General features: G+C 41.4%; 1 protein-coding gene across 1 annotated transcript; it reads left to right on the top strand.

Moving 5' to 3' along the window:
- The first annotated feature begins 4,874 nt into the window (after nt 1–4,874).
- On the top strand, nt 4,875–8,542 carry LOC146312425 (galanin receptor 2a). The gene is made up of 2 exons (XM_084740902.1): nt 4,875–5,842; nt 7,533–8,542. The coding sequence occupies exons 1-2, from the start codon at nt 5,481–5,483 to the stop codon at nt 8,170–8,172; spliced, it is 1,002 nt and encodes a 333-aa protein (XP_084597028.1). The 5' UTR covers nt 4,875–5,480; the 3' UTR covers nt 8,173–8,542.
- Nucleotides 8,543–11,994: the final 3,452 nt, after the last annotated feature.

Here is an 11,994-nt window from a genome sequence, read left to right as displayed (position 1 = left end):
CAATTCTAAAAAAGTTGGGGCATTGGTGAAAAGTGTAAATAAGAAAAGAATGCAATAATTTGGAAAAACTTTTCAACCTATATTAGTTGAATACAGTAGAAAGACAAGATGTTCAAACTGAACACTTCCCACACCACTGTCAGATCCAATCTGCTCGAGACAACACACAACACAACACAACACAACACAACACAACACAACACAACATGTGCCACTGTCCCTCACAGCTGCACTGTACAGGTACGTGCAACAATACAATACGTGATGGTGCAAAGACCCACACAATCACCAACACTACCTTTTCTTCGTGAGGTCATGGCACCGCTTACCTTACCCAACTCCTCCATCTCAGTTTCCTGCATCGATTTAGGATCATAACTGGCCTCATAAAAGTTTGAGAGGGGACGTGAGAGCCAAAATCCAGACCCAGCCAGCAAGTTTTAATGGTACAGGTTTATAATGAAACACTCCTTGAGCCTTTCTCCCAAAGCGCTGACGTTATCCACTGGACACACGCGCATATTAAAAGTGCACGCTATTTATAAAGTGTGGGACTATCAGCGAGGCAAGGCGGCGGGGAGTTAGAGAGGATGTGTGTGTGAGTGTGTGTTAGTGTGAGAGTGTGGTAGAGAAAGTGCTCTAAAATGACCGTTACCCGGAGGTTTATCTGCCTCGGTTCCACTGTGCAGTTTTGTCATGAGGGGTTTTGGCCGTTTGAGCGGATGAGCGGAGCGCTGTGTTGTTGTAAAGAGCAGATGTTTTGAGGTCACTGCTTCTCGATCCGCCTCCCTGCAAGTGTTGACACTTGTGGGTTGGAGTCGTACTTAATGAGGGAATCATGATGTGTGGGTTGCGGCCCATAGGAAACACAGAACGAGCGCCACGACCATTCATATCCTCAAGCACCGATGATTAGCCATAACAGCACCCTGCAGTTCCCAGCATCTAATCAATGCAACCTCATTTTTTGAGGTTTCTGCGCTATGGTGACATTTCCACTTCGAGGGGATATTTTAAAGGGACAGTTCAGATTATTTGAAGTGGGGTCATATGAGGTCAGCAAGCCACTTTGTTGTTGCAGAGAAGAGCACCGGCTCAGCAGCTGACAGGGTCAACAGCAAAATGTATTTTAGCCACTTAAAAAATGTCCACCTAAAAAAAAAATCTTTAGCGGTGTTTCGTCTATAATTGTACAGGATTGATGGGCCGCCAGACCAAACACACAATGTTCTGCTAGCAACAATTGCAATCGCTTAGATTCGTAGAACCTTTTAACTTTGGTAAATTTCTCTGTCCTAGTATAAGCTTTACTTGTTCTGCAAGGTAAAATTACTGTTTTTCTTTAAGAGAGTGACATTTGGCTTATATAACAGCAGATTCCTGTTGGAAAAGTTAAGCTGACACAGATTTTTTAGCATGCTTAGCTGCTGACCCTGTCCATAGCATCATACAACAACACTTCATTTAATCCAAACTATCCCTTTAAAGCACTCAGAAGGAGTTTGTATAATGATTCATTCTGTGCAGCAGTCATATTTCAGGTAATGGTGCATTCAGTGCGTCTGTGTAGTTCATTCCTGGTCAGAGGTGATTGCCTCCACCTGCCCGCTCCACACACACTCTAATGATTTCTTCTGATTAAAGTTCAAATATTCCCATGTGTGGTCACTACCAGTCTGTGGCGTGTGGTTAAGCCCTCTCACCCAACAGCCTGCCTTCAGCATTCCTGCTGTGTGCGGCCAGTGAACACACACCAATGATGTCATTTCCTGCTCCGGGGGCTCCTGTGCTGCAGACGGTATCTCAAACATGACTCAGGTTCGTCTTGATCTGATACCTCTGAGCGTTCCCTCCTGGAGTCAGGAAACTCACAGAATATCTCTGAAATTGACTTTCGGTGTTTCCCAGAGTCTAAAAATACGCACTGATGAGTTATTGGTTTGTGCACGCGATGCTTCGACAGCTGCGAGCCGGCGCTGACTTTAATCTGCTGTCATTTCTTACACTTTGCCAGCTTTGACCAAACGTTCTCAGAGGAGCGTCGTGCAGAGACAAGGCCGTCAGTTTGTCAGTTTTTAACTGGACTGACACATGGAAAACCCAATGACTTAATGCATCACAGAAGCCTAAAGTGGCCTGCTTTCTGCGTACGTGATTGGTGGATGCTGAGACAGGAGTAAACATGAAGCACCATCTGTAGCTCTTCTGAGGCAACATCCACTGGTGAATTCTCCGTGTGTAATGGGCCACAGCAGGAATACAGTCAACACAGTCCAGTTGTCTTTTATTGTGCTTCTGCTTCCATCTGCTGGTTAACAGGTGAAACATGCACTTCTAACAGAGATTCATTTGGTAGAATAGACTTGAGGAATAAATATTTAGAATTAAAACATGTTGCACAGCTCTTCTATAGTTTAATCACCAGCCATTTGTGGCGATCTATGTACTATAACCTTACAGTATTTAGTCTTAGTAAATACAGATATTAAGAGGAAAAAATAATTCATTTAAATGGACATTTAAAGTGAGATCAAAAGGCTTTCAGGGGAGCCCTAAATTCTGGATAGATATATCTACTATTACTACTTCACACAGTTAATAACATTTCATAGCAACTAAATAACAAAAATATAAGGCTTCTGTTTCAAAATCAAAGAATGCATTTATTATTCAGAGGAGAAAACAAGAAAAAAATCTAAAAATCAGCAGGGGGACATTTTCTGCTTCACATTTTACATGAGAGGATTTTACATAAAGTACCATAGATTTGTAGAAACAGCTGTTTTGCTGCTTGCATCTCTCTCTTTCTCACACTCTCTCCTCACTAAGCGTCCCTTTACTTCCCTGTCATTTACCTTCTGTCTGTGGAATCTGGGTGAAATTGGTTTAGGGCCAAACGTTTTATTTACAAGTAGGAAGCAAAGTAGCTGACGTGTTTTTGTTTTTTTTTATGTTTGAAAACTGGTCACCACTCACTTCCATTGTTTGGGAGATTCTGCAGCGCTGTTTTCCTGTGAAACTCCAGCACTGTTTTGTGGACTAAAAAAACTAAACCTGTCCTTCAATCAGCATGAGGGCGAGTAGTTAAAGTTCAAAGATGGACTGATTTGTCTGTAGAGGAGAACAGTCTCCAATTGTTCGGGTCCATCCAACCCCGGGTTGCTGGAGACGACATATTTGGTGCCACTTCAGGTACTCATCCCCAGCGGTGTCCTCCTTGATACGCTGCTCTTTTGAAGCTCTGCATCAGTGCATCCTTAGTTCGCCGTATTTGCGCCGTTCCTCTTCCTGTCTTTTCAAACAACTCAAGACCATCACCTGATCAGTGCTGAGTTGGCAGCTGGTGCTCCACAGTGGAAAACCACCTCTGAAATACTTCACTGGAGCCTTTCACATGAGTCTTCGGACTTTAATGTGTTCATCATGAGTTTATTTACACACTGTATATAACAGTAAGATGATGGGCACTCTTTAGACTTGTTGAACTTCCTCAGACTTCCAGGATGCTTGATTGCCGAGTAATTCAGACTCTTGGATGAGGAAACAGAAGAGGCGAAGCAATGACTTCCTCCTGGGTAAAAAAAAGAACCTGTTAAATTTAGTGCAGGGAGGGTGTTTGGATTTGTACAGCTGCTGGAGGAAGTTAATGTGTCCCTGTCTGTAGGTGTGTGTGTGTGTGTGTGCGTACGTGCTGCTCTGACAGTGTGTGCACACTGGCGTGTGTGATGTGAGTCAGACAGTGAGGATGAAGGGAAGTGGGTCATAGTGGTGGTGGTCTGTGGATGAGAGAAGAAACGCTGCAGCTGACACACTGTTCAACAGTTCAATCATCACCAATTAAAATCCTGTTAATGATGTTCAAACACTGAATTTCAGAACCTCTAACTGTACTTGAGTATATCAGATCTTAACTCACTTTTACATGAAGGCCTTCTTCTAATTTTTTGACCGTTTTTGTAACAACAGCAGCAAGGCCTGTCGCCACACCTGCCGCCGTTTAGGTTTCAAAATACAGGAGTTTTTTTTTTGTTTTGTTTTTGCTGGTGGGTGAGGAGGTTTGAGAAGGTGCACTGCAAACATAAAACATCATCATTGTGATGATCAACTGGTCAGGATTTACGATAATATCTTGGTTTACTATCGAATCATACAGTGTATATTTTCATCTCCTCCTGACAGTCACAGCATGGGCACAGTGAATTATTTCCACCTACAGTGCGGTGGTTCAGTCTGACCACAGGGGGGCAGACTGCTCTCACTCTCACTACACTGAACTGAAAGGAAGAGAGTCGATGGGTGACTGAAAACAACCAGCTGTGTAATTTGGAAGATTTTCTCCAGACAGTTTCTGCTACAGACTATAAGACAGAATATAACCTTGTGTATTCTAATAAAGGCATAATAATGTGCTCCTGAGTTTTATCTTAATTGGCCTTTCCAAAGTCGAGGTTACCGTGCTTTTATTTTGGAATAACCTGAGGAGATACATTTCTCAGAATCAGTGACATCTTTTATATCACTTCTTAAAACCCATTTTTATACACTTGCTTTTATGTGATGTCGTCGTTTTATTGCTTGTACTGTTTTATTTTTTATTTAATTACTTTTATTGTTTTATTTATATTTATATTTGTTATCATATGTATTGATTTATATTGCTTTTATTTTGACATTCTGCATCCTGCTTTTTAGTGTCTTTCTGTCCTCTATTTTTATCTTTATCTTCATTTTGTCTTGCTTTTGTTTATCTCACTTCAAAAATGTTGTTCAAATGTTTTAAAAAAAAAAAAATTTTTTTTTTTTTTGATAGACACTATATATTATTACCATTATTATTGCCCTAGCCTATGTTTTCCAAATGGTACCCTGCCTCAATAGTATTTCTGTGTAATTTAACTTTAAAAAAAAAAAAAGTGTTTTATCACAGTGGTTCCCAAACTTTTTCTGGCATGCCCTCCTTTTGGAAGCTGACAGATGTTTGAGCCCCCAAACCCAAAACATTTAATCAATAACAATAATTGGGGGTGAAACTGATTTTATTTTTAAAAAGTAGAATTTTCATGGAATAAAGGTCATCAGGATAGAACTCAAACTCAAACTCCTGTTTGTTTATTTCCCCAACACAGATCATATTCATTCAACTTTGTTTCACTCTTTATTACTCCGCTGGTCTTCTGGACCCCCTTGCAGTGGCTCTGCGCCTACTCAGGGGGACCCAACCCCCAGTTTGAGAACCATTGTGTTATCATGTTCACAGCTTTAGTGAAGAGGCTGATGGAGCCGTAGTGCCGGTCTGTCTTTAGCAGAGAGACAGGAATCTGCTGTGTCTTCTTCAGGTCCTCAGTCTCTGCTGTAGATCAGGATCACAGTATCATCTGGATCTCCTGCGTCTGGAGATGGAAATGTCGCGCGCAAACGAGGCGCGCGTCTCCACGAGCCGTGCGTTAACGTTGCTGAACTGATCTCGGATCGTGTGAACTATGAACGAATTTAACCTAAAGATGAATCTCTCCTCGGTGAACTCTTCCTCCTGGAAAGCGGAGTCGGTGGTCATCTCTCTGGGCTTTGCGGTCATCTTCCTGCTCGGCACGGTGGGAAACTCTCTGGTCCTCGCGGTTCTGTTCCGGAACGGACAGATGAACACCAAAACCACCAACCTGTTCATCTTCAACCTCGGGATCGCGGATCTGTGTTTTATTATCTTCTGCGTGCCCTTCCAGGCCACCATCTACACCCTGGATGAGTGGGTGTTCGGTCCCGTGGTGTGTAAAGTCGTGCACTTCATCATCTTCCTCACCATGTACGCGAGCATCTTCACCCTGACAGCTGTCTCCCTGGACAGGTGCGTCAAACACATCTGACATAAAGAGACAACAGGTCGAAAAGTTTATCATTAACCTGCGAGTTACAGGCTGCATAGATATATTACAGCCTAAACTGTGAGTGTGGATGAGAAATATTTAAAACGTTAAATGTTTCATTGAATTTGGAGGAAATTAGGAATAAAATTTGAGCAGAATGTGGTCCAGCAGAGACAGAAAGATTAGACAGACAGCAGAGATAGGAAGTAACTAAGTACTTTGTTACTGTTTTTAAGTAGATTTTTGATTATCTGTACTTTACCTGAGAAATTATTTTTCTGACAACTTTTTATTTACTACATTTTAACACAAATATCTGTATTTTCTACTCCTGACATTTTCAAAACAGTCTTGTTACTTTAGTTTTAATGCAACACACAGAGTTACACAACTATCTAAGAATGTGTGGACCTTTGCCTCCTCTGACAGACAGATATTTGGATAGAAAAGACTTGATTGTGTTACAGCAGTCATGTCACATAAACTACAAAACAATGAGAGAGGGATGCCAAATAATATGCACACTAAGTACATGAAAAAGAAGGCACAAGGTTTCAACCATTAACTGTCTTTGTCTTAGACAGTCCTTCAGCTCTTCTCAAATCAGCGAGTGAGTGATTGACAAACTCCTCTGAACACGTACGCACACAGACAAACCCACCATTAGCAGCCAGGCTCCATTTGTGTCCTGGTATGCACATTAAGACGCCCAAAGTCAGATTTCACGTACAGATCAGAGTAATTGGGGTCGTTCATTTCCTGCATCCTGTTTTATATGATCGTTGTCCAGTTATAACATCACTCTCAATGATACCCAGGGGTAACTTTGGTATTTTTCACCCTGGACCCTATTTCCCCAGGTTCTTGTGTCTAAGTGACAACAAGGGGGACAGCAGTTTTTGAAAGCAGTCGTGTACTGAGCAAGACTGCTGCATCTGTTAGCTGACAACATAATGGACAAGATACCGACAGAGACCTTCCTGTAAATAAATAAAGTACTTGAATACCTAAACTAATATGTTGCATTGCACTTTACTGCAAAAAAGTGATCTGAGTATCCTTAATATTGGTTGCCAAAGCAACTATTTTTATACTCTAAACTACACTTCATTTGAACTCGACAGAAATAAAATAAAACTCACCAAAACTTTCTTGATTCATCTTTCAGCTCTTCCAACAATCACCAGCTGGTCTAAATAAGCCCTATATTTACAGAGTTAGATGTGAAAATATGGGATGAAGACTGAGGAAGGTCGGAGCCAGAATATTTTCACATCTAATGTGTTGAATTAGTAATTTATTATACCCAAACTGGAGCTGGTGATTGTTGAAGCAGTGGAAAGACGAACCACAATCAAAATGAGTTGGTGAGTTTTATATAATTTCTGTTGAATTGGAATGAAGTGTGTTTGAAGATGATAAAATTACCGTTAACCTGTTTTGCTGCTGACGGCTACCGAGGTCTCATTTAATAATGGAACAATTGTTGTTCTGATTAGACCCAATAAACAAGCTTAAATAGAGTCCTGGTTGAAAAATAACAGTTAACGTTTAAGCGTCAATCAACACCACAAACTACAGGAATGTCTGGCAAATTGACCAACAGCTGTAATGATGCATACCTTTCAGTAATAAACATCTGGATCACATGAGTTCTCTCTGCTCTTACAGGTATTTAGCCATTTGCTACCCACTCCGCTCCAGGGAGATGAGAACTCCAAAGAACGCCCTCACCTCTATCTGCCTGGTTTGGGCCTTGGCCTTGCTTTTCTCAGGACCGTATCTCAGCTACTACACACAGCTGGACCTGGCTGGCACCGTGGTGTGTATTCCTGCCTGGGAGTCCACACCTCGCATCATAATGGATGTGTGCACCTTCATCTTTGGCTACCTCATCCCCGTCCTGGTGCTCGGCCTCACCTACGCTCGTACCATCAGATACCTTTGGACCAGCGTGGATCCCGTCAAGGACATGTCCGAGTCGAGGCGGGCCAAGCGCAAAGTCACCAAGATGATCATCATTGTCGCCGTTCTCTTCTGCCTCTGCTGGCTTCCCCACCACGTGGTCATCCTGTGCATGTGGTTCGGACACTTTCCCCTCAACCACACCACCTACGTCCTCCGCATCCTCTCCCACCTGGTGGCCTACACCAACTCCTGCCTCAACCCCATCGTCTACGCCCTCGTCTCCAAGCACTTCCGCAAAGGCTTCAGGAAGGTGTTCAGCTGCTCGCTGAGGAGGAGGGAGGTCAACAAGGTGCACGTCGTTCAGGCGGTGAACACGGTCAGCAGTGTGGAGACGTCCAACTGAAGACAAGGTCCAAGAACCGGACCAGACGAAGGAGAAGAAGAGCCAAGTGAACATTATGAACTATGAATATACCAATAAACTGTTTTAATATCCTGAAAGTATTAAATTCACCTGACTGAAAAGCATTTTCAGTGACGATGGTAAATGAGGAATACCTCTGGACAGCTGTCTGCACAGAGACAGCCTCCACTTGGGCTAATTATTGACCACCTCCAGCAGTTACAGAAGGAAAAACCTTTACCGTAAGAGGAAAAAAGGACTGAGGCTTATTTGACACATCCACAATCGCTTGCAATCGCCGCCTTTTGTGAATAAGAAGTGCCTCTCCCCTTTTACAAGATAACTCCTGCGAGTGCGAGCTGCAGATGGTCTGGGTCAACATTATATTGTCATTTAGAAAATCAGTTTCTGACATTTATGAATCAGAATTTTCCACGTCCACATTGGGATGCATCGAAACATCAAGTCTTTCCTCCATCCCAGTTGCAAAGTGTTTTTTTTTCAAAGACATAAAAAATTGAACATATACATATATACATACGTACATACATACATATATACATATATATATCTCAGAGTGAAGTTCCAAAGAATTGGAAAAAATAAGCATAAACAGTATGTTTTTAAGGTGGACTTCAGGTCATCAGTGCTAAACAAAAGTGTCTCACTGTAGTTTAAGACTGAAAAGCTCAGATGAGTCTCACATAAAGAGGCTGATGGTGCAGGATGTGTGTGGAAGCTTCCTGATGAGCTGTGGGTGGTGTTGGACTGAAGAAATGAACGTTATGCAACCAGCAGACAGATTTCAGTCACTCCTGCTGAATATTTGTCTATCGTGTTACTAATTCATCATCGTGCACAGATACCTCAACAAGCCCCAGTGTGTGTCTGTAGTGAAAATATGCTGCATGATGAGTTTGTGTGTTTGGAAACCTTAGTGTTGTTTGGTGAGTATCTTTGACGGCTGTGCAGGGCTGCCATCATGTGACAGAATATAAAACTGATTGTTGCTGTAAAGTGAGATATAAGGAACTTTTTTTTTTTCGCTTTCATGCATGCTGACAGTATTTCTGTGTCGTACAGAACATTATAAGAGTTGTTGTTGAAATAATAAACCCACCAAGTTGTTGCATAATTCCTCTCCGTGTCTGCTTAGCAACATGTGACGGCTCACGTCATTAACTTCAAACATGACGTGTGTTTTTGCAGCCCCTCATCATGTCACAGAGCGGCTTCATCCCTCCGTCCTCATTCTGTGTGAGATCCTTCAGAGTTACATCTGTCAAGTAGCTTCCTGCTGCAGGATGGCTGCTTCGCTGTTGAGTAACACTTCAAGTCCTGGGAGGTTGACAGAAGCTCAGCTCAAGAGCTCATGATGATGTTTGCTGTTTTATGCAGAAGTGAAGTGAACAGGGATAACTCACCCAAAAATAATCATTCACTCTTTATCTACTCACCCTCACACCGACTGAAGGTTGGGTTTATTTTGTTAGTCTAGTGTTGCAGAATCTCCCAAACAGTGGAATTGAATGGTGACCAGTTTTCAAATGTAAAAAACAACAGAAAAAAAATCATAAAATGCTTCCATACTGCTTGTCTGGTGTAATCCAAGTCTCCTAAAGCCCCGACATGCTGTTGACAAACTGTCACACCACACACACAGTTCAGACGGTGTGCACATGAACATGGCTCTAAGATAAAGATCTACAGTGAAGATTCCAGATAAAAACATGGTGTAAATAACTCTTTTTAGTCAACTTGGCATGTTGATTTTCATTGTCATTCTTTATTTTACAACTGATCTTGAAGTGTTGTCATCCTCGTTATATTTAAGTCCATCTTATTTGTTTTTTTTCCCCTAATCAGGTATCATGAACAACTCATTTATTTCGTCAAACTGCTGCTTCTAAGATCAAGAATGAACATCACCAACATCAGATCAGGCTGAACATTCTGAGCTGCATTTTTCAGTTTGTCTCGACCTCAAAATGACCTTGTAACATAGAAGAGGAAAGTATTTCGAGCCGTGGTCACTGAATGATGGTCGGCATCTTTTTATCACCAAGGAAACCAAACCTGAAGATGTTGTGAAGGTTTGGTTGCCACGGTGATTAAAAAAGCCATCTTTACTTCTCAGAAACAGGATGGAAACTCACCTTCAGACAGATGTTTGCTGACGACAGGATCTCTGCATCCATCAAAGTTTGTTGTTGTATCTGCTGTCACGTGTGTTTTCATCTTTCTGAATTATGTTTCGATTATACAACCTCTTACAAAACCCACCTCTCGACCTCGTTCTCATTGTTGTAAATGATTGAATTACTGCTGAGTTTAGACAAACAGCAGACACAGATGATCCACTTACTGAGTGATATCATTCATCACCCATTTCCTCACAAATTGTGTGCCTTAATTCTCATCAATTATTAGTGAACATTAATTTCACAAACAAATCACACATCCTGGTTTTACTGACATGTTCAACTTCATATAATTCACGTTAATTAATTTAGATTATTCATTGTAAAGACGCACAAATCACAACTTGACTGCTGCTGCACTGAAACGCTCATTATTCTCAATTTATCCTGTAAGATATTAAAGTTTTCTACCCAGTCTTTATTAGCTGTTACTTGATTTGATGATTTCTGAGAGGATTTTTAAAGTTCTCACACTCAAATTCTCCTTCAATTAAAAGCACATTACCGGTCCAGTTCGTCTGTAGGCACAAGATTTGTCTTTCTGTTTTTTGCAGGTGCAAACTGAAAGCTTCTTTTGAACCATGTAGAGTACTTGCATGTTTTGATGAAACATCCTGAAGTTTTTTTTACCCAAAAAATTTGAAAACTTTAGCTTGAAAACACAATGAGACCACAACATTTAGCCCCAACTACGAATGTGATAACAATACTGCAGAAAATAAATATTTACACATGCTTCTCTCAGGGTCTGAAAACAAAAGGCCATTTGGAGACTCCCAGTAAACCTGCTGCTTCAGACTACAGTGGTTTTCTCTTGTTCAAACTAAATTTGAGCATGTAAAGGCATCAAAACAAGAGCGATATTCCCCATTTTAGCTTCGTATCACATCTAAAAACTGCATAATGTCATTTTCAGGATTTCTTTGGCTGTATAAAGTGTCACTCATCCACTCAATCTGTTTTAACTGTTTTTACACAGGAGAAGATAGAGAAGCACTTCCTTCCAACGCCACCTCTCATTGGATGTTGTGGGCTGTGGACAGGACATGGAAGCTCCTATTGGCTCAGTTGCGGTGTCAATCAAAAGGTCAGACTGCAGCGGCCATTTTTAGGCCAACAGATGACTTCTATCTGCATGCAAACTTCAGACAGATTCATGTGGAGAATTTCAACTTCAGTCGGCTCAGTTTGTGAGTATTTATTGATGAAGCAGTGTGTTTTGGACTAAATGTGTTACTGGACTGGATCAGCTGGACCTTCACCACTGAACAAGGTTGATAGATTATTGGGTGTCTTTATTGATGAGTTTTGTAACAGTTTGTTTGCTTCTCTGTGGCACTGATGGACCTGTTGTTGTGATTGTATCTCAAAGTGTTTGAGAAGAATCTCAGCCTTTTAACGTTTATCACACGAGTATATACGTTTTCAGAGTAGTTGTCTACAAATTTGAGTGAACAGCTGGTTCATGCAATCTGTGGGTATTTATTGATGGAAATAGTGTGTTTTGGACTAAACGTGTGACTGGATTGGATCAGCTGGACCTTTGCTTATGTAAAAGGAACATTCTTATCAGAATATTACCGACCAGTTGAAGTCTTCAGTGGTGAGTTGGTTCAGTTTT

Source organism: Lutjanus erythropterus, chromosome 17, assembly GCF_056507025.1.
Source record: "Lutjanus erythropterus isolate fLutEry1 chromosome 17, fLutEry1.hap2, whole genome shotgun sequence".
Taxonomy (NCBI): Eukaryota; Metazoa; Chordata; class Actinopteri; order Lutjaniformes; family Lutjanidae; genus Lutjanus; species Lutjanus erythropterus.
The sequence above is the reverse complement of the archived record's forward strand: the minus strand, read 5'-3'. Positions and strand labels throughout refer to the sequence as shown.